This window comes from Callorhinus ursinus, unplaced genomic scaffold (assembly GCF_003265705.2).
Source record: "Callorhinus ursinus isolate GAN/ISIS: 27379988/994484 unplaced genomic scaffold, GSC_fseal_2.0 scaffold12, whole genome shotgun sequence".
In the NCBI taxonomy this organism is placed as follows: domain Eukaryota; kingdom Metazoa; phylum Chordata; class Mammalia; order Carnivora; family Otariidae; genus Callorhinus; species Callorhinus ursinus.
Window position 1 is genome coordinate 6,277,181 of NW_027397074.1, and position 23,446 is coordinate 6,300,626.

The window sequence follows — 23,446 nt, forward strand, 5'->3', positions numbered from 1 at the left end:
TTGTCTGCTAAGAGGACTAAAATCAAGCTGGCTAGCCTTTAGAAGTGATGGATCAGGGCGCCTGGGTGGCTCAGATGGTTGGGCATCTGCCTTCAGCTCGGGTCATGATCCCGGGGTCCTGGGATTGAGTCCTGCATTTGGCACCTTGCTCGGCAGGAAGCCTGCTTCTCCCTCTCCCACTCCCCCTGCTTATGTTCCTTCTCTCGCTGTCTCTGTCCCTGTCAAATAAATAAATAAAATCTTAAAAAAAAAAAAAGTGATGGATCAGTGTAATACACATATTGTAATTTAATTATGAAGATTCTTGTTTTTCCCTGAGACCTAGGATTTAAATCAATAGGAAGTTTTGGTTTCTTCAGAGGTGACAGTATTTAAATATTTTCTTTTTGTTGCCATAGGTTGTTGATGTTTGTTTGGGGGAAAAAACGTTGTTGCGTAGAGAGCCTCCTATGTGGCCACTCTTGGTTTTATCTGTTTGGAGTTGGGTTCTTGGGCGATTATAGAGGCAATCACCAAATCATGGAGAGGAATGATTGTTTTAATTTCTTTAGTATTCTTTAAGTTATACACGTTTATGCTTAATAGGAGCACCAATGAAAAATTGAAAATACATGTGATGATGTGTTACATTCATATAAGCAACCTAACGTTGGTTTTTAAAATTATCAGTAATATACTGTGATTATTTAGCGTAAAGCAATGACTACAAAATTTGCTTGTGCTTTAGAGTTTAAAATAAGCCATTTTTCTGCCCCATCTTGAAGTTACTGAATCAAACTTACTACAGAATACGGTACTCAGAAGTCTTGTATTTTAATTTGCTTTTTCCAGCCCCCAGGTGTTGTATGATTAGAGATAGATGAAATAAGATTGGCAAAATGTTGAAATTATTTAATATCACACTGTATGTTAATTAACTGGAATTTAAATAAAAACTTAAAAATGTTGAAATTATTAAAACAGGGTAATGGATATATGGGGATTCATTATGTTTTTTTTGTGTATGCATAAAATTTTCCATCACAGAATATTTTTTAAAAATTACCAGCTTGGATGTAACAGCCTGGTACCTGTATTGACTATCATTTGGGAGCCACTGTTCTCATTTGGGTTCACAATCCCCAGAAACATTTACTGAGGTGAGGATCCAGTGGTAAACCAACTATTGTACAAAGTCCTATGTTTGAGATACTTTAACTGGAGGCTGATATGCCACATGAGTAAAGGTAATTAATTGGGACTCCTCATTACTGGCAAACATGGTGAGGGGAAGCTTTGTGTAGTTACTTAACTGTCATTATCCTAACTACTGAATATTCCCATTTACCAGAAGATCAAGTCAGATAAGAAACAGAGCATTGGTAAACATGTAAACATTCTCTTTTCTGGAAACACAGAAAAGAGATAACATGATTTTAATTGGAGGCTAGTATGTCTTTCTTCTGTATCTCTTCCTACAAATTTTCAAATATTTCACCAAAAATTAATAAAATCAGCAGAACTGGGCCCTAGTACTAATGTATAAAATTTGAGTCATTGACAAATCAGTTATTCATTAGTTGACTTTTAAGGGTTTGCTAAAAAGTTTTATTCATGCCTGTTACCATTTCTGTATTTGTTTTTTTCTAACTTTAATTGCCTTTAATATTCATCGTCCCTGGATTGGAAAGGACCATAATAATGATAATGGCATCTTGCATATTACATGCTATGGTTCTTTCTAATCTGGATACTTGTGAATATTAGGCAATCCTACTTGCCTTAGGATTTCATAGGCTCAAAGTATCTTCCCCCAAATATTTATTACTACAAATGGAAAGATAGTAACTTTACAGTGGGAGACAACCAGGTGACACCATATTAACCAAGTATTCAAGGTTAATATCACAAATAATATGGAATTGACATCATAAGCCCCTTGGTGTGTCTTCTCACTGAGAAGGACACATCATCATTCTCTTGGTGTTCTTGCCAAAAATGCATAAACCTCATTCCAATCATAAGAAAAAAAAATGAGTCAAAGCAACTTTGGTAGACTGGAACAAACTAAGGAGAAATAGTAACTACATGTAATGTGGAATCCTGGAAAGAGAAAAAAATTTTTAAGAATCAACACAAACTGGAACAAAACTATTTGCATTACCTATGACTAAAGACTCATTTTTCTTTTTTTCATATAAATCGGTAGGAAAACGTAGACATTGGTAAAAATGTGCAAAGGACATAAAGAAGCAGTATATGGTAAAAGAAATCTCAATAATCAGTTAACTATGAAAAATGTGCAACCACTTGCATAGTTCAAGAAATACAAGTGTGATTTTTTTTTACTTTTTAGAATGTCACCTGTTAAAAAGTATAATACCCAGTCACTCTTACAAATAGCATTTGTACCGTGTAAGTTAGTATACACCTTTTAGAAGGCAGGTAGCATTTCTTCTTTTAGGAACTTATGTTATACCACTGCTAGCAGTGAAAGCAGATACATGTACGGCAGTGTTCAGTGTGGTAGTTTTTAATAGGAAAAAAATGGTCCATCAGTACTGTAGCTGGTTAAATAAATGATGAAACATCCATATAATGGATTTTATGTAACATGTGAATAAAATAGACCTGTATTATTTTAGCTCTGGGAAGAATTCTAGGATACAGGATTAACTGAAAAGTGAGATAACAATATGAGATGATTGCATTTGCAGTTTTCGAGGTATGTAGGTATATGCATAAAAATTACTTCTGGAAGGAAAAAAGAACCTTAGTGTAGTGTCTTTGTTGGGAAAGAGAGACCTGGACTTCAAGGACAGGGGAAGATTATTTTTCATTTTATACCTTTCTTTAAGGGGCACCTGGGTGGCTCAGTTGGTTAAGTGTCTGACTCGATCTCAGCTCAGGTCTTGGTCTTGGAGTCATGAGTTCAAGCCTGCACTGGGCTCCATACTTGCATGGAGCCTGCTTAAGAAAAAAAAAAAAAAGCCTTTCTTTAAAATCTGATTTTTAAAAATCGTATACATATTACCTATATTTGACAGAATAAAATTGCAATTTTATAAAACTAATGAAATTTATATTTTTGAACTTTTTTGTAAAGATTTTTTTTTACCTTAATTTGGCCATTACCTAATAATAAATATTATTGCTAAGTGCAGTATTTAGCACTTTTTATGCATCATACTTCATGTGTCATAATTTACTTAATTTTTATAATTTCTTGTGAAATATGAAAGCTGCATTTCCTAATAAGAGGTTTGGCAAATGAGCTTGTACATTAGTGGTTAGTGTCCGCTACCTCATATGTTTGTAAAAAAACTGCAGAGGCTTCCCCCTGGGCTCTTGTCTAGCAAATCTGGGATGATGCCCAGGAATTTGTTTTTTAAAAGAGTTCCTGAGATTATTCTGATTACAGCTTTAAAACACAGCTTTACATCATCAGATTTTTGTTTTTATAGACTTATTTTCTATAAATATGATGTTAGAAATTATTTTTTAAAGAAAATATTTTTGAGGTATATGGCTTATTAGAACACATGTCTACCAGCAGGACATAATTTATGAAATCCTTTTTTTTTTCTTACAGTTGATCATAGCCGAGTTAAGTTGACTTTAAAGACTCCTTCTCAAGATTCAGACTATATCAATGCAAATTTTATTAAGGTATGTATTAACTTCAAATGATGTTTCTCTGCCCTACTTAATGTCTTCCTACATACTAGTTTTATTAAAAATTTTTAAATTGCCTAAATATACCAATAGCAAAAACAAAACAAAAAACAAAAAGAAAATCATAGCCCTGACACACTCTTTGTGTGGTGTCCTTCTAACCTTATTCATAAAGATAAAGAGTTTTGCTTAGTATCATCATAGTTGAGATTGCTTTCTATTTTTTCTTTTTTTACATTGAAGGCTTATAAACAGTATACTAATTGTTAAATCATCTCCATTGTCCCTTTGGGTTTGTATACACATGGTCATTCCTTATTGTTGAACTCTATAGGTTGTTTCCAATTTTCTTGATGGTAGTATTGCAGTGAACATTGTTATTCTTTTGAATAATTTCTTAGGATAAATTATCAGGGCTGGAATTACTGGGTAATACTGATTTAAAATTATAGAATATAAGTTTAGATTAAAACCTTTCGAAAATTTTCACTGTGTTTCGAGTGGCAACCCAAGTGAATACAAGATTAAGTATAGCCTTTATGTAGATAACCATTTTTGGATACTCTTACATCGAAAGCAGTCAAGTTCTTGCATAGTAGTTATCAATAGACAGATTCAAACTGCTACTTGATTAAATAAAAGACTACTTTGTTCCATTAGTTCTGTTTTTGAATGACAGTATAATTTCTGTTCTTTTATATATGGTATTTATAGATTTTTTAAAAAATACTTTGTTGACAAAAATATTAAGGTGGTATGAGTTACATGGTAAAATTAATATTACCCATGTCAACATTAAACAGTCATGGTTTCAAATAAAAACTTTTTTCCCCAAAAGAATTTTATTAAAATTATGGCAAAACCCGAAACTAAGAAGTTAAACAAAAACTAATATGTAGGTGGTTTCCTGTTTCAGATGTTGTCCGTGTTGATATTCTTTTATAAGGACATTTGTTAAAAGTACTAGTTTTGCGGGGCACCCAGCTGGCTCAGTTGGTGGAGCATGCAACTCTTGATCTCAGGGTTGTAAGTTTGAGCCCCACATTGGGTTAAAGATTACTTAAATATAAAATCTTTAAAAACCAAAAAAAACTCCAGTTTTTAATTCTACTTAGTAACATTGATTTATTGTGTGATTCAATTATGTGCTAGTTTAGTATTTTAGTCTGTTGTCTTATTTGGTATATTCCCAGCTTTCTTATTAGATATGTATATAGTAGGCACCCAATAAATCTTTTAAGTTGAATAAATAATTGAAGGTAACTGCGGAAGAATGTAGCTAAGAAAGAACTATCAGGTAGTTTTACTATTGTTTTTAGAATCAAAACATGCTTTCTATGTTTCTTTCTAGTTAGCTTTGTTGACTAGGTATTGGGGTTTTTTTTTTAAAGCCAGGTAAATAGTAATTTGTAAATTAGCATAAGGCAGTTTATTTATCAATTCTGTGTGCCATGTCTAATAAATACACAAAAATAGGTTATTGTTTGGAAATACTTCAGGTGAAAAGAGGAGTATTGCTAATAAAATTTGAAACCATAAAATTTAGGTAAGGAAATATTTTTAGTAATTGTAATAAATATGAAATTTCCTTTTAACCATTTTAGGGTGTTTATGGGCCAAAAGCATATGTGGCAACCCAAGGACCTTTAGCAAATACAGTAATAGATTTTTGGAGGATGATATGGGAGTACAATGTTGTAGTAAGTAATTTACTTTTCATAATCTATTTTGAGAAGTATTACATGTAATGACATAGGATGTTTTGCTGAATAAGGAATGAGAAGACTTTTTAGCCGTAATGATATGTTAATTATAACTGATGTTTACTGAGAAGACCGAAACTGAAGTCTAGGATGTCTCATTCGAGTCTCACAAATTAGTGGAAATATTTTAAGAAGAGTGTGTGATAATACTTTAAATCTTTTCCTCAGTTAACTAAGAAGATACCTACCAAGTAAGATGGATTGACAGATGGATAGAGGGATAGCTATATGATAGAGGAGTGAAGTTTTAATGGTAGAATATAGATGGTAGCTATACAGTGTTTAATGTAAGATTATTTCAGCTTTGCTATATGTTTGACATATAGCAAACATTATAAAATGTTGGGAAGAAGAAGCAAATCCAATAACCTTTTTGTTTAAAGACAGTATTAAATGCATTCAACCTTCAGATAATTTTATTAAATATATTTAAAATATTTTGGGTAAATGGTAAATATCCTAAAAGTGATATTTTAATGTAATTTCAAAAGTCAGAGGCCAATCTATAAGGATCATAAAATTTAATTCAAATTAAATACATTATGTTAATTGAAGCCAATTTAATTTGTTGCTATATAGTTATCCTTTGATTGTAAGGTGTGTAAGGTGTGATTTTTATCATTTCTTTAACTCCTACTTTTAATATTAAAATTGCTTTTTTTGACAGGCCAGGTATAATTTTACTCAGAGTAAAAAGTAATTCTTGAATTCATATTTTATTTAAAAGGTAAAATTGTGTTTAGCTGATATAGTCTTCATCTCATCCCATCTCCCATTTCTTTTTAGATCATTGTGATGGCCTGTCGAGAATTTGAGATGGGAAGGGTATGTATACCTATTAACACTTAAAGTAATTATGGAGGATCCTTTTTATCACTTCATTTTTAGGGATATATGGTTCCTGGTTCTTTATTATATTCTGAGCCTAAGTAGTTAAGGTAGATACTTCTTTTTTGTGTTCTGTTACTGGTTTTATTTGATAAAAGGAACATCATAATCCCTAAAAAGCACATAAACTTTTTTTTTACATTTCATAAGTATGTTTTATGATACACTTAAAATAATAGATACTGTATTATTACTTAGCCTTTCGAAGTTCAGTGGTGTTGAAGGTAGAACACTATTTATGGACTGTAGTAGAGAGGAATAAATTGAACAAATGAAAATTCAGTAAAGTAATTTTGATTAATTATATCAGTTTATAGCTGGAATATTGTGATTTTTCTGTCTGAGAATACCACTACAATTTTTTGTTTGTTCATAACTATCTTCAAAAGCAAAGAGAACGAAATTCCTTAATCTGAAATTTTTAACATTGGTATTTTTATACTCTGTGCAAGTAAAATTAGTTTTAAAACCATGTGATCTCCTGCAGCATCAAGACCAACTAAGTCTTTTTTTTTTCTTTTTAAGACCAACTAAGTCTTTAATGTTGGTGGTGCTAATACGTTTACAGAAAATAGGTTATTAAATAAAACTTAAGTGTGGTCTTCTATAAATGTGACACATCAGACTTAGAAACAAATTATGTGGTGATTTGAATTTTCCTTATACTAACGTGGTACATTAGTTAAAGTAAAATTTTTATAAATCTGTTTCACCCATCTCCTCACCTACCCTCCCCTCTGGCAAAAAAGTAGTAAAAAACTTCTTGTTAAATTTTTTTCGGTAAAGGATTATTGCATAAAGCAAGATAGTGTATCTTTTAGTTATGTGAGACATTGTACTACATAAATCATTGGGAAACCAATGTATTGGTGTATTTTAACTAATAATTTTTGTCATTCCTCCCTATTAAATCCTTTACCAGTAGTGGAAGTATTAAGTAATATTGGATAGAAAATTAATAGCCTAAGATTAGAAAATACACAAACCAATAAATTAAGTAATTAGGTTATCTGTTTAAGAATTGACAGGATATACTTCAATACCAGTATTATTGTTTGTATTAGAAAATTTAAATTTCACTCTCCTACTGTTTAAGTTACTGTTAAGGTTTAGGATTTATTCCTCCTTTCATTCTGTTAATGTTTGCCACTTGTATTTCAGTAATAATACTTGATGGAAAAAGGTCATACTGAGTACAGAATTTTTGAAGCTAAAGATTTTGTGATTCATAGTGTTTTGTTAGTAGTAAATTGTCAGTGAGTTAGGACCTATGAATTTATTTGATAAGCTTGACTGATTTTGACCTAATGGAAAGAACATAGATAATGAAATCAAATAAACCTACACTTTACTAGCATTTTGACTGGTGCAGGGAACTATACCCTCTGAGCTTTAGTTTCCTTATCTATGAAATGAATGTGATGATTATAGATTATACATGTATGATGTTTAGCACATAGTTTTTGATGTCAATTGTTTATTAGTTTATACCTGGAATATAAATAGCAATATATTCCTTACTTAGTTACAACCTGGAAAATTCTTCTTATAGCAAGTAGAGTGTTCTTTCTACTATCCCACAGATTTTATACCTAATGGGAATTCAGCTAGATATTATAGAGATTGTCATTTTACAAACATTAAAACTTGCCTGGCAACCCTTTATACTAAACAGACTTCCTTGTGCCAGGCACTTTGTTTTTTTAAAGCAGTGTTTCTTTTCTAGAGGAGGATCTTTGGAATCTACTCTGTTGACCAAGCAGATAGCAATGAACTGCTTAAACACTTATATTAATAAAGTTCCTTTGAGTAATCTTGGAGAACAAATAGTAGCTTACCTTTAAGAACAGTTGGATAAGTGTAAGTTCTTCTAACACTTTGCCTACTGATGTCAGTTTTTCTGTCTTCTGGGAAGAGCAACAAGCTGAGTACAAGGGCACAGAATATTTGTAAAAGTTCAGGAAAAACTACCATATGGATTACTTACTGACTTTTTTTTTTTGGACAACAGAAAAAATGTGAACGCTATTGGCCTTTGTATGGAGAAGAACCTATAACATTTGCACCATTTAAAATTTCTTGTGTAAGTACTTAGTTATATATATATATATATATATACATATATATATATATTATTCAGAAAATTGGGATGCTAGACTGATGAATAATTTATAATATGGTATGAACCCAGTTTTATATAAGCCAAGCATTCAATATTTCCATGTATACTTAATTATAATAAATATATTATTAATAATAATGTTTGTTTTTTGGGGCCCCTGAGTGGCTCAGTCAGTTAGGTGGCCGACTCTTGATTTTGGCCCAGGTCATGATCTCAGGATCCTGGGATTAAGCTCCACGTCAAGCTCAGTGCTTGGCAGGGAGGCTGCTTGAGGATTCTCTGTCTCCCTCTCCTTTTGCCCCTCCCCTTGCTCTCTCTCTCTCTCTCTCTCAAATAAATCTTCAAAAAAATAATAATGTTTGGGTGATCTATTTGGAAATTGGTATTAAAGTTGGGGTGCCTGGCTGGCTCCGTCAGTGGAGGATATGACTCTTAATCTCAAGGTAATTGGCATAAAGTAGAGTTTCAAACTGAAATGGGAAAAGATCCTTGTTGGCTGAAGTATAGTGTATCTTGTTAATCTTTCATTATGTTTGTTATGCTATCCAGAAGTTTTGTAATTATATACAAAGATCGTTTTGAGAACTGCTTGATCCTATATGGCATATAATTTATTATGAAACTTAAAATATATACCTATTTAATAAGCTCTAGAAATGAGTTAAATTCAAGTTCTAAAACTAACGCAGCCAAATCTGAGAAAATGAATTAAAAAACAAAAACAGTGAAGGAAAAGTCAAAAAGAGAAATAAAACATAAGTGAGCTTTAGAATAGAACCAACAATTTGCTTTTGTTACACCCAATGGCATCTTTTTTTTTTTTTTTTTTAGTTTTTATTTATTTATTTGACAGAGACACAGCAAGAGAAGGAACACAAGCAGGGGGAGTGGGAGAGGGAGAAGCAGGCTTCCTGCTGAGCAGGGAGCCCGATGCAGGGCTTGAGCCCAGGACCCTGGGATCATGATCTGAGCCCAAGGCAGATGCTTAATGACTGAGCCACCCAGGTGCCCCCATTGGCATCTTTCTTAATCACCTGAAAGAAATATGTTGTCTTATTTACTCAAACTCAAGATTATGACTGAACATAGATGAAAATTAAGTAACTTCCCTTTATTAGTTAAGGTTTTCCAGAGAAACAGAACCAGTAAGATACGCATATATAAAGAGAAAAAGATTATAGGGAATTGGCTCATAGGATCATGGAGGCTGGCAAGTCCAAAGTCTGCAGGGTGGTCAACCAAGCTGGAGACCCAGGGAAATTGACAGTTTAGTTCCAGTCTGAAGACCAGCAACCTGGAAACTAGGAGAGCTTATTAGGGTAGCAGTTCTAGTCTAAAGGCAGGCAGGCTAGAGACCCAGAAGGGCTGATACTCACTTCCAGTTTAAAGACAGTCTGCTGTAGAACCAGAAAGAGCCAATGTTCCTAATGAAAGTAGTATATTGGAGAATTCTCTCATTTGGGCAAGACTGGTCTTTTTGTTCTAACTGATTGGAAGAGGGCCACTCCCACTATAGAGGCAATCTGCTCTACTCAAAATTCCACTGATTTAAATGTTAATCTTACCCAAAAACACATTCACAGGAACATGAAGAATAATGTTTGACTAAACATCTGGGAACTCCCATGGCCCAGGCAAATTGACACATGAAATTAATCATCACATTCTCCATCGCACAATGACTTGTTTCTAACCTTGTTTTCTGTGGTTAAGTAAAATATAATTTCTGTGATTTCATTTGTCGCTGGTGAGTTAAAGAAGTCCATAATTTTATGACTTACTTAATGGCTTTTAAATTCCTCTGATGCATACACAAAGTTTATTGCTTTCTAAGTTAATGTAGAAAAGGACTCAAGGTGTTTACACAGTCTCCTTTATAAATGCAATGTGATTTTTGTAATGTTAACTATATCTCATAGTTGAATTGCCTGGATTTAATAAGCAGCCAATATTCCAAAGTCCTGGTTAGAATTAACTGTTCGTGGGTTAAATATAAATTTTTAAAATCCTACTGCGTTTCATGTTATTTGGAATGGATTAAAAACCAGTACATACCACTTTGTGTATTTCTATGAGGGAACACCTCCCTCCTCAGCAGTCCATAAAGTATTCTACAATATTAAGTCACTGGACAGTTCAGGAAACCTATTTTCTGTGCAGTATAGTTGTGTTGAACATTTGTAAGTTTAAATATAATAAGATATCTGTACTAAATGTTACAATTCAAGTGAAAACAAATAGTGCTTAACTTCAACAACTAAATGAGTTGAAATTTTTGAAGAGTTGGGGTTCAAGATTAGTAAACAACATTTAAAATAATGGAAGAAAGAAAGAAATAGATTATCATTTGGAAAAACATGATTTCACTTTTTGGGTGATTTTTAAAATTGAACTAAAAGATAATTTTAAAAGTCCCTGTAAGAGATTTGATTTGATTAGCAGTAGCTGGTTTGACTTGTCAATATTGGGATTGATCCATGCTAAAGAAGCAAAATTCTTTCAAGATTTCAATAGGAAAGTAATTTGTATGTCTTGTGGTTATTTCTGACAACTCAGGATTTCTTATCACTGATGTAAACAGAAATCAAGTTTATAGGGGCACCTGGATGGCTCAGTCGGTTAAATGTCTGACTGTTCATTTCGGCTCGGGTCATGATCTCAGGGTTGTGGGATCAAGCCCTGAGTTCGGCTCCACACTCAGTGGGGAGTCTGTTTGGAATTCTCTCTCTCCTCTCCCCCTGCTTGCACATTCCCTCTCTCTTTCTCTCTTGCAAATAAATAAATCTTAAAAAAAATTAAGTTTATAATTAGAAAGCAAGTTGGTGAAAATAGCCATAGTAAGTGACTTGACTACTTGGCATTCGGTTTTTGAGACTGAGAAAAGACAGTATCAGAAGCTCTCTTGCTTTGGGGATGAGAAAGAGGGTAAAGTATTGGTGGGAAAGGGAGGACTACCCAGGAGGAACTTAGTCATATGTTGCTGCATGTAACCACTTAGACCAGGTCTTGGCACACTATGCCCAGGTCAGTCTAACCCGCTGCCTGTTTTGAAAATATTTACTAGAATACAGCCATGCCCATTAATTTACATATTTGCCTATCACAACAGCAAAGTTGAGTAGACAAAGACTTTATGGCCCACAATGCCAAAATATTTACTATCTAGCCTTTCTTAGTAAGGAAGAGTTAAGTCTAGGGGCTTCTGGCTGGCTCAGTCAATGGAGCATGTGACTTTTGATCTCAGGGTTGTAAGTTCAGGCCCCACATTGGGTGTAGAGATTAGTTAAAAATAATAAAATCAAATTAAAAAAATTAAGTCTTGGACCAGTGTTTTCATCCATACTCCTTTTTTTTTCTTGAAAATAACATAAACTTTCCCATTAATGTTATTTGAAAAGTTCAAAATGACTGCTGTGATTTAAAAAATTAAAGCAAGAATAACATTGAATATTCTTTTTTATTAAAAAACAGCATATCCTGTTGTTCTTGACAGTCACCGCCCTAGATTATCTGTGGTTACAAAAGCAGAAAGAATAGTTTCCTAAGGGATAAACTGATATAGTAGCTTCATTCTAATACTTTGACAAATGATACTGAGAGACTTGTAAAGTAACAGTTATGTTGTCATCAATCAAAATAGTAATTTGGAATTTTATGAGTGCATCTTCTTCCATCCCAAGTCTACATCCAGTTAACTGAGAGGTGAGTGTTAGATAGGGAAAATCAGGCTTTAGGGAAAGATAAAATAGTTGAAGATGGTAGTGGGTACTGAACAATGTACATTTTGTATTATTTTTGTTATATAATTATGGGGATGGTTGTAACTTTGCAAATATTTTATTGGATGATAGACTCCTGGTTAAGTAATTGGTTAACAGACACTTCTGAGTTTTTGTTTTTGTTTTTTAAGTGTAAGTAAAACTTAGATAAACAACTTGGTGACTTTTAGAATGTTTTTTTATTTGTTTTGGAGAGAGAGTGTACGGTGGGAGGGGTGGGTAGAGGGAGAGAATCTTAAGCAGGCTCCACACCCAGCGCAGAGCCTGTTGTGGGTCTTGATCTCACGACTTGAGATCATGACCTGAGCCAAAATCAAGTCTGACGCTTAACTGACTGAGCCACCCAGGTGCCCTAGAATGGTCGTTTTTGTAATTACCAGGTATACCTGGAATTTTAATGGTTAATTTTATATTGTGGACTTTAAATACAAGGTTATTGTTTGTTTTGGTGTGTTTATGTTTTTGTTTCAATGTTCTTACTGACTCACAAGTGTTTTCCTTTATTTTAGGAAGCTGAACAAGCAAGAACAGACTACTTCATTAGGACACTCTTACTTGAATTTCAAAATGTAAGTATTTTCCATTTAGAGACAGTTTCTGAGGATAGTTTTTAAAGAGAGGATATATAAATTATATGCCATCTTATCTTACATAGTTAAGGAAGTTTGTTAATTATTTCCCTTATTAAAATAATAAAGAAGAAAATCAGAGTGTAACTCTGGTTATTTAGTATTTTCAGCCTTAAGCTTATAAAATAAGATAAAGTAATACAAATTTTAACTTAAAACAATTTTCCTAAGTTAAATTTACTATATTTGGAATATTTGGTTCTTTGCTGCAAATGTTTTTCCTATATTACAGTAAGCAGATTATAGCATTGTTTACAAAATTATTACCCAGTTTTGCTAGCTTACAACTTTATCGAAACAAACCACCGTCAAAGCTAAGTCTTCATTTAGATATATATTATTTTTACTTGAGGCCTTTGACTTTAGTGTTTCAGATCTATATAAAATGATAATTTTCTAGGAAGAAATCAAAGAAAATCTGATGGACATTAGAGAATGCCATTTATTGGTTTCTTCCTCGATCTCTGTATTTTTGTTATTTTAATTTTTTAAACCATTATGAACAATTAAGCATGTCCATAAAGTGCATCATTCTTCCTCAACTATTACATTTGTAAATATACTTATACCTCCTACCTTCCTGTTTACAAGTAGACATGGTTCCAGCACTCCATACTTTGAGAACCACTGATCTTAAATAAGGAAATGGATTGGGGTTGGACAAGTTTTGTTTCTGATTTTCTTTTTCAGTTTAAACATTCTATTAGTCTTCTAATTACAGTGGATTTGAACACAGTGCTTATGATATATTGCTCATCCACTTACTGTGGATTAATTAAAGAATATGCATAGTGTAAGGGTTAAAAGTACATGCTCTGCAGGTGCGTGGGTTCATATCCACATTTGTCACTTGCTGTGAAACATTAGGCAAGTTATTTAATCTTTCTCTCTTAATTTACTTACCTATAAAACGTGGATAGTATTAACAGTACCTTTCTCATAACATCACATGGAGAATAAATAAATTGTTTTATGTGAAGACCTTATATCAATACTTGGTATATGAGAGTCAATAAATGTAGTTATTTATTTTTATAAGGCATTGTTAAATACCACATAAATATCTTACAAATGACAGTAAAGTGAGATGTGCAGCTTTTATGTTTGCTTTAAAATTTGTAGTGTCTTTTTATAACTGTTGAATTACTGTTATTCTTGAAGGAATCTCGTAGGCTATATCAGTTTCATTATGTGAACTGGCCAGACCATGATGTTCCCACATCATTTGATTCTATTCTGGACATGATAAGCTTAATGAGGAAATACCAAGAACATGAAGATGTGCCTATTTGTATTCATTGCAGGTACAAAAGAATTTTCCAAATATTTAAATACTTTGGAATATACGTGGCATTATAATACGGGTGACGTTTGGTATTTTGAAACCTAATTTTTGGAATTTCCAAGAGAGGTCATTATATTGGTTTCCAAATAGTAAAAGCTATCTGAATCCTGAGGAAATTTTTCTTCTCTTAATTTTTAATTTACGTTGGATTCTTCTAAAAGACTTAGAAACAAAGTACTTATTTCATAAAACTGCTATCAGTTTCTCTAAGTGACTTGTATCTACATTCACATTTGTTATAAAGAGTAAATGAAATTTCTCAGACTCAAAAATTTACTGGTTAAATAGTTCAGAGATTTTTTTTTTTAGTGGAGACAGAACACCAAAGATAGTTTTTCTTATCCAGTAGGTCTGATTGTAATGCTTATTAGTGAGTTGAAAAGGCTGCTTTTTATTTATGGGCCAGAAAGGTGACTTGCTGATGGACATGTGGGAATCAGTTAACAACTTGGTTAATTAAAAAATATTTTCTATAGTTAATTCAGTGGTTAGTGGACCATTTAATTAACTAGTTGACTGTTTAAGAAGAAAAAATCTAATTATAGTAATTGCTTTGACTTGACTTCTTCAGAAGTTAGTCACAATCATTTTTTGTTCTATCAGTGTTGCCCAATGTATATAGTTCATAAATCCAATTTCATAGGAAGGTTTTCCTTTAAAAAATTAAATAGACCATTTAATGTTTTTAAACAGCCAAAATAGTATTTTAACTGTAGTGACATACATAAAAGGAAGGAAATCACTTGCAATTCCATGAGAGGTGCTCATTGTTAAAACTGGAGTATATGTCCTTCAGTGTGTGTGTATATTTTTAAAGAATGTTTCCCCATGTAATATAATTGTGTACATTTTTCTAAATCATATAACTATTCTTTCTACAATGAATTATGACTACCCTGTACTTTATATTTTACTTCCATTCCTTGGCATTTACTACCCCTCCCCCATCCTTTTTCATCTATTTTCATTTTTTTAAACATTTATTTATTTATTTTAAAAGATTTTATTTATTTGTCAGAGAGAGAGAGAGAGCAAGAGCACACAAGCAGGGGGAGCTGCAGGCAGAGGGAGAAGCAGGCTCCCCACTGGGCAGATCACTGGGCATGATCTGATTTGGCTCAGATCATGACCTGAGCCAAAGGCAAATGCTTAACCAACTGAGCCACCCAGGCATCCCCTTTTTCATGTATTTTAAACAATAGTTTAAATGTCCAGTGGCTGTCTTTGTAAGTGAAATCTTTGAGCACGTCTGTAATTACTTCATTAGGATAGATATAAGCAAATGGGATTCCTCAGTGAAAGAACATGAACTTTTTCGTGCTTTTAACACATATTTTAAATTTTGTTATCCATAAAGCTAGTGCTGATTATAATTAGTCAGTTTATGGGGTGCCCGTTTTCCCGTACTCTCCCAAATACTGTTCTTGTTTGTTTGATTTAATGCCTGAATGACAGGCCACCTTTTTTTTTTCTTGGTAGTTTGTATTTTGTGACTTGCTTGTTTGTATACTTTGCCAATTATTTCATAGCAGGCATTCATCTCTTAATAATTATGTTATAAATTCTTCATATATCTTTATATAGTGAGGTTAACTTTTAATCATGTTGTAGCATGGTTTTTTAAATGGCTTTTATTCTGCCTGTCTTTTGCCACACATAAATTTTAAGTTGTTATGTAGTCAGAGTTGTGAATCTCCATTTATGATTTCTGTCCATTGAGATGCTTAGAAAGTCCTTTTGTAACAGTAGTACATAAACTACCTTTTTAGCACTTTTATAGGTTTTTTTGTAAACATATTTCTAATCCATCTGGAATTTTTTTTTTATGATTAAGGTATAAGGTAAGAATCCAGCTTTTGCTCTTGTTAGGCTTACTTTCACTGTATCATTTATTGAATGGTCTAATCTTTCTCCTTTCATGGGAGAATTCACCATTATGTAATACTTACATATACTTGGATGTGTTTTTAAATTTTTTTCATCAGTCTGGTTGTGTATGACTTTGTAAGGTCACACTTTTAACCATCAAATTTAAATATATGTCATTTAGCCCCTAGTAACTAATGCAGTATTCTAGAACTGTTTTGATGTGAGGAATTGATAAATATATCAACAGTTAAAAGTTAATATTACTAAGCTTTTTAATTATTTTTAATGATTAAATAAATTAAAAATTAAAAAATCATTTTTAATCAAGCTTTAATCATACTAAGTTGCTTTAGATGTATTTTATCAGGAAATCTTAGATGACATGTTTGACAAACTACTGATCTTTCTAAAGGTTTTGAAATATGTATTAAAATGCTACCCAACTTTTTTTCTACCTAAAAATTATTCTGGTATCAGTAGATACCAGTATATTAAAGATTAAAGATATCAGTAATATCTTTAATTACTCAGAGTGATCTCAGTCCTGAGGTGCATGTCTCCTATCTCCCTCTAGTTGAGAATCAGTTGCCCTAACATACTTTTGTCATGTTTTAAAATAAAAAAACCCTGCAGAATTTTACTTTACATTCTCCAGGTTCTATTATTTCTTTAGGAGATGAGAGTGCATCACTTGTCTTTGTTCTTCTGGTGAAATCACTGCTAGTGTTCAAACCAATTTCTAGGGCTTGTGGTACTCCTCATCTTTTCTATACCTTTTGCAGATTGAAATGTTGTATTGTTTCCTCCTCTACTGTAAGGCACCAGAGCCATATTGGACATAAATTACATTTTTCTCTGCAAGTTATTATGTTGGCAAGACAAGATTTTCTGAGGTAGAATTAGACTTACAAAGTAAAAGCTGCTAGGTATTTTGTGAATCACTTAGGTATTCTCTGAATCTTGGAAGTTCCCTAAATTAAACAAAAACAAGATAAATACTAATGTTAAAGATGTTTGCCATGCATACACTTTATGATTTGTTTACTAAGATAGTAGAATATTGTCAAATTTCTTAAATGATTTTTTTTGCTTCTGAAAATTGTGTTCCTCCACATGTATTTTATAGTTCTTTTATGACAAAAATCATATTGTTCTTTCAAATTTTATATTTATAGTGCAGGCTGTGGAAGAACAGGTGCCATTTGTGCCATAGATTATACGTGGAATTTACTAAAAGCTGGGGTAAGAATAATTTTTATATAGCATTATATCCAATTGATCTATTATTATTTTCCAACTTAATGGTAAATTGCAGTAAATTATAGCATGTGTTTCGTTATACATGTTACTTATTTAGAAATAGCTTTAGTATGTAAGGAAAAAGGTAGTGGAACTGGAAAAGGTATAAATGATGTTTATTACCTTGAGATAATGCATAAGGCAGCAAGGTAAACATGTTACCACCCCTATGTTCTGTGTGAATTGATACCTGCATTTAGAATATAAAATCTGGGTTGACTTTTCCAAATACAGAATCTTCATTGCCTTTTATATTTATTCTAGGTATAAGTGTAATCAATTCAATAAATATTTATGCCTAAATGGAAATATTATTTTATAGTGGTTAAGGATGTTGAGTCTGGAGCCAAACTACCCAGATTAAAATTTAGTCATTTACTGTCTGTGGGATTTTGATCAAATTACTTAATTTCATTGTACCTCGATTTTTTCAACTGAAAATGGGGATCATAATATTAATAACTCATAAAAAATAAATTAACCTTTGTAAAGTTCCTTAGAACTATGTGTGTCCTATATCAAGCGCTCAGTTCAGTGTTTGTTTTCATTAAAACTGGTGTTACTGTTGTTACTACCACTACAATTTCAAAGATGTTGTGTTCAATACTATGGAGGATGTAGAAGGAAATAAAACACAGTCCTCATTACAGATTTGAAAAACGTTGTTTCATTGTGTGTAGATTTGCTTCTCTTGCTGGTTCTATAGTATTCATTTTCCATGCATTAGGAAGAAGTTTTTAATTTTTTATAGCTTTTTTAAAAATTATTTTTTTTAAACACTATGCCCAACATGGGGCTTGAAATCACAACCCCGAGATCAAGAGTCACATAACTCTACTCACTGAGCCAACCGGGTTCCCCTCTTTATAGCTTTAAGGTGTATTTCTGTGTCTTTATCTTGTATCAAATAGGATTAATAAAATACTTAGTTTCTTTTTTTTCCTTCTTTCTTCCCTCTATTCTTTCTCTTTTTTCCCCCTGCCTTAACATTTTTCAATTTTGCTAGGGAGTATTTAAATTTTAAATTTTCTTCACAAAAGCCCTTTGGGGTTAAATTTTATTTTTGTATTCCTCAAAAATGTAATCCTCCTGATACTCAAATGTTAATTTTTAAGTGAACAAAATTTAACTAGGATTCTAACCCATTTTAACATAAAAGTCAAAGATTAGGGGTGCCTGGGTGGTTTAGTTGGTTAAGCGACTGCCTTCGGCTCAGGTCATGATCCTACAGTCCCCGGATCGAGTCCCGCATCGGGCTCCCTGCTCGGCGGGGAGTCTGCCTCTCCCTCTGACCCTCATCCCTCTCGTGCTCTCTATCTCTCATTCTCTCTCTCTCTCTCAAATAAATAAATAAAATCTTTAAAAAAAAAAAGTCAAAGATTAAAACTGGGATGGAAAGAGGCATTTAAATAAATGCCGGTAAGCAGAATAAACATCTGGTCATTCCACAAGTTGTGTATTTTGAACATAGTCCTCATTTGATTGTGTTTGGCTTAACATATATATAATCTTATGTTTTAGCTTAGGACTTGATGTAAAAATCTTTTTTTTTTTAAGATTTTATTTATTCATGAAAGAGAGAGAGAGCATGAGCAGGGGGGAGGGTCAAAGGGAGAGGGAGAAGCAGACTCTGCTGAGCAGGGAGCCTGATACAGGACTCGATCCCAGGACCCTGGGATCATGACCTGAGCCAAAGGCAGACACTTAACCAACTGAGCCACCCCGGCACCCTGTGAACATCTTTTGATGTGTATAAAGACTCTCAAACAGTAAACCTGGGAATCTTTTTTAACCCTTCTTCTTTATCACTCCAAAATATTCTTGTTGATCACCAAGTTCTAATAGTTCTGCCTCAGAAGTGTGCCTCAAATCTGCTTGTATCTTTCTTTTTTTAGATTCCTTCAGTAAACTTCTACCAGTTTTCTCCCTTTCGGACTCTGATCTTCCCTGCTGCAAAGCAGACTGAGTATCAGATCTGCTCGTGTCAGTGTTACCTATTGTAGTAGTTCTAATTCCAGATGTACCAAAGAATTGTCAGGGATGTTTCACAGTCTCCACAGAGACATAGCTGAGGGATCTGTATTTTTACCAACTTTCTTAGTTGGTTCTTATGTAGCCAGCCCAGGAAACAGTGGCCTGTGGAATAAGTTCAAACTCTTACAGTCTGATTCCAGGTAGCCTTGTCTTCTTTGCTCCTTAAATACCTCTCCTTCTTTCAGTTTTAGGCTGTATCAAGCTTTTGAATTCCCCCACAAGATCATACATTTAATCTGCTGTGTTTATGTATATTTCCTTCACTTTTTACTCCACACACTAATCAGAGTTAGTCACAGCATCTTTATTACCACTGCATTGCAATTAGGCCTTGGCTGGATATTTGTTTACTTATCTCACTAGCTTGACTGCTGAGGGTCCAGATTAACTTTGTATCTTCAATGCCAACAACAATGTCTGATGGATGGTAGGTAGTGCTCAGTAAATGTTTTCAGTCATCCAGCATGTATATAAGGTCTGTTTGAGAAGTTACAGGTCCACATGAAAAAGAGTTGATGTGTTAAATTCTTTGTTTTAGAAAATACCAGAGGAATTTAATGTATTTAATTTAATACAAGAAATGAGAACACAAAGGCATTCTGCAGTGCAAACTAAGGTATAGTTTTTTGTTTCACTTTATAGACTGTATTTTTTAAAATATCTTCTTGGTTTGTTTGTTTGTTTGTTTGTTTTTTTTCCAAATGTCTCTTCCCTTGTTCATCATGTCATCTCCCTAATAGGAGCAGTATGAGCTTGTTCATAGAGCTATCGCCCAACTGTTTGAAAAACAGCTACAGCTATATGAAATTCATGGAGCCCAGAAACTTGCTGATGGAGTGGTAGGTGTTCTTGGCCTATTAATTTTAGAAAACGTTCCTTTCCTTTCCTTTCTTTTTTTTCTTTTTAGATTTTTTTTTTTTTTAAGTAATCTCTACACCCAACATGGGGCTCAAACCTAACCCCAAGATCAAGAGTCCCATGCTCTACTGACTGAGCCAGCTGGGTGCCCCCAAAACTTTTTTTACCAAGATGTAATATTTAGCTTTTTAACGGTTATCTGTGTTTAACTAACATGAGAATATCCATGACAGTTGTTATTTTTATTTAACCTTGATTTTGTTAACTCCTTTCCTTCTTCCTGTTTGAATCTCTCTATTATCATGGACATTTAATGACTCCAGTACAAGTTAAATAATATTCAATATAGAATATAGGTAGGAAAATAGATCTTATGTCAAAAATCTTCACTGTTTCAAATATAAATTACTTTTAAAAAAAATTAACTGCATTGTTCTCTCTTTTCTTCTACCCCCCACCTAAGTAATTTTAAGTTGATTCTACATGAATTAAATTGTGTTCTTGGTCATGATGATATAAAGTTTTGTAATTAATTTTGTACAGGCTTTTTAATTAAGTAGAATTATATAGTGCTACAATGAAGTCCCTTTTTGGCATGTGTTTCGTTCAATGTCATTTTAGCCTTAACAGATCTTATTGGATGTTCAAACTTTTGACCTGACAGAAATACTTTATTCTTATAGTGTTCTCATGTCTGCCTCTGTTTTCTAACTAGTTCTTTTATTTGCTGTCTTTCTGTAATCATCTTGTCCTTGAAGGTATTGCGCTGTTTTTTGATAAAATTTCTTTACGTTTTTATCCCTGAACCTAAGATAGCCATCACAGATAAATCAACTTAGCCTCAATAACTGAAGTAAAATGAGGAAATGAGTTGCAATTTATAACCTTTGTTTTCGTTTTCTTCTTCACATTGTTTTTGGCATTTTCCTAGACTATTTGTTTGAAATTTCTTGGGTTTTATAAATGAGAAACGTGTTACCAAATGCTGATCACAGTGTCTTAAAATAATCTAATATTGATCCATGAGTTTTAGGAGCTATGTATTTCCTTTATTAGCCAAGTGATAATTGTAGATTTTTAAGAATATATGTGACCTCATTTTTATTTCTTGTATTAACATAGGAATCGTTGTGCAACTAGGCACATGTTGCCATCTCTTTTTCCCTTTATTTTTTTAAAAGATTTTATTTATTTATTTGAGAGAGAACGAGAGAGAGAGCACGAGAGGGGGGGAGGGTCAGAGGGAGAAGCAGACTCCCCGCTGAGCAGGGAGCCCGATGCAGGACTCGATCCCTGGATTCCAGGATCATGACCTGAGCCAAAGGCAAGTTGCTCAACCAGCTGAGCCACCCAGGCGCCCCTCTTTTTCCCTTTAGTTTAATTAAAACCTGTTACAATCTGTGCTGAATGTAGCCAGATATTATATAATATAGAATAGAATGCTTTGTATATCATTGTGTATAATGTTATTTAAATTGAGAATCAGTTAATGCTTCAGAAAGCTAAATAGGCTGTGCTTTTTTTCTTTAAATTTTAGTGGAAGAACTTTTGTTGTTTTTATAAATGTAAGATTAATTTGAAAGTTAAAGTTTCTATACTTCAGAAATGTAGATATTTTAGACTACCATTTCCTTAGTATATACAAGTGAAAAATATTCTAACCATTACATTTTTCAAATGTATAGGAAATTCTTATTTCATTTTTTATTGAGATATAATTGACATATAACATTGGTTTCAGGTATACAGCAGTTATTTGTTATTTGTATATATTGTGAAATGATCATCACAGTAAGTCTAGTTAACATCCATTACCACACATAGTACAAATTTTCTTGTGATGAGAACTTTTAAGATTTACTCTAATGAACTTTGAAATATGCAGTACAGTATTATTAAGTATAGTCACCATGCTGCACATTATATCCCATAATTTTTCAATTTTATACCTGGAAGCTTGCATCCTTTGACCCCCCTTTACCCATTCCACCCACCTCCTACCCCCCACTTCTGGCAAGCACCAGTCTGTTCTTTGTATCTGAGTTCAGTTTTTTGTTTGTTTGTTCTTAGATTCCACATATAAGTGAGATCATACGGTATTTGTCTTTCTTTCTTTGACTTCTTTCACTTAGTATAGTGCCCTCAAGGTCCATCCATGTTGTTGCAAATGCCAAGAATTCCTTCTTTTTTATGGCTGAATGATACTCCATTGTGTGTATATGTCCCGTTTTCTTTATCCATTCTTTGACAAATGGACCTTTGGGTTGCTTTCATGTCTTGGCTCTTTTGTAAATAAGGCTGCAGTGAACATGGTAGGGTGCATATATCTTTTTGAGTTTGTGTTTTCACTTCCTTTGGATAAATACCCAGAAATGGGATTACCGGATCATATGGTAGTAGTTTTTTTTTGTTTTGTTTTTGTTTTTTAAATTTTTGAGGAACCCCCCACATTGTTTCTCTATGACTGCACCAATTTACATTCCCACAAATAGTGCATGAGGGTTTCCTTATCTCCACATCCTAACACTTATTATTTCTTATCTCTTTGGATGCTAGCCATTCTAACAGATAATCAGGTCTCATTGTGGTTCTGATTTGCATTTCCCTAATGATTAGTGATGTTGAACATATTTTCATATATTCCTGTTGACCATCTATATGTCTTCTTTGAAGAAATGTCTATTCAGGTCCTCTGCCCATTTTTAATCAGGTTGTTGGGTTTTTTGCTATTCAGTTCTCTTATTTCATAGATTGCCTTTTCATTTTGTTGATAGTTTCCTTTGCTGTGTGGAAATTTTTTAGTTTGATGTAGTCCCATTTGTTTATTTTTGCTTTTGTTGCCTTTGCTTGAAAATAATTTCAGTATTCAGTGCTGTACCTTTAAAGCTTTTAAGTATATTTAAGAAATCTCCAGAAAATGATATGTGATAAATACTGCATTGCTCTTTCATCTCTGTTTTCTCATTACCTGATTTTTTTTTAGGTTTTATTCCATAAATTAAACTTCCATTTTATTAGTCTGAACTTCACACTAGGATTATGATTTTGTTATAGATTGTTTCTGTCTAATGGGTCAGAGGTTTACAAATAGCTAAAGAATAGAAGAAAGATCATATGTATGTTATGGGATGAGATGAAATATCACCTGATGGCAGATTAGTGGTTATTTCAAACCTACTTTTGTATCTCATTGCCTGGTACATAGG

The 23,446-nt window shown here is 33.0% G+C and overlaps 1 protein-coding gene across 4 annotated transcripts in view; it reads left to right on the plus strand.

The window, feature by feature from the left end:
- PTPN12 (protein tyrosine phosphatase non-receptor type 12) overlaps positions 1–23,446 on the plus strand; it is an 87,764-nt gene that overhangs the window by 44,037 nt on the left and 20,281 nt on the right. For all 4 annotated transcript variants that reach the window (XM_025872777.2, XM_025872778.2, XM_025872774.2 and 1 more), the window contains 9 exons: positions 3,572–3,648; positions 5,259–5,354; positions 6,204–6,242; positions 8,317–8,388; positions 12,716–12,775; positions 13,997–14,139; positions 17,225–17,291; positions 19,921–19,998; positions 20,123–20,221. In XM_025872777.2, coding sequence (XP_025728562.1) covers positions 3,572–3,648; positions 5,259–5,354; positions 6,204–6,242; positions 8,317–8,388; positions 12,716–12,775; positions 13,997–14,139; positions 17,225–17,291; positions 19,921–19,998; positions 20,123–20,221 — 731 coding nt within the window. The remainder of the gene's footprint in view (positions 1–3,571; positions 3,649–5,258; positions 5,355–6,203; positions 6,243–8,316; positions 8,389–12,715; positions 12,776–13,996; positions 14,140–17,224; positions 17,292–19,920; positions 19,999–20,122; positions 20,222–23,446) is intronic.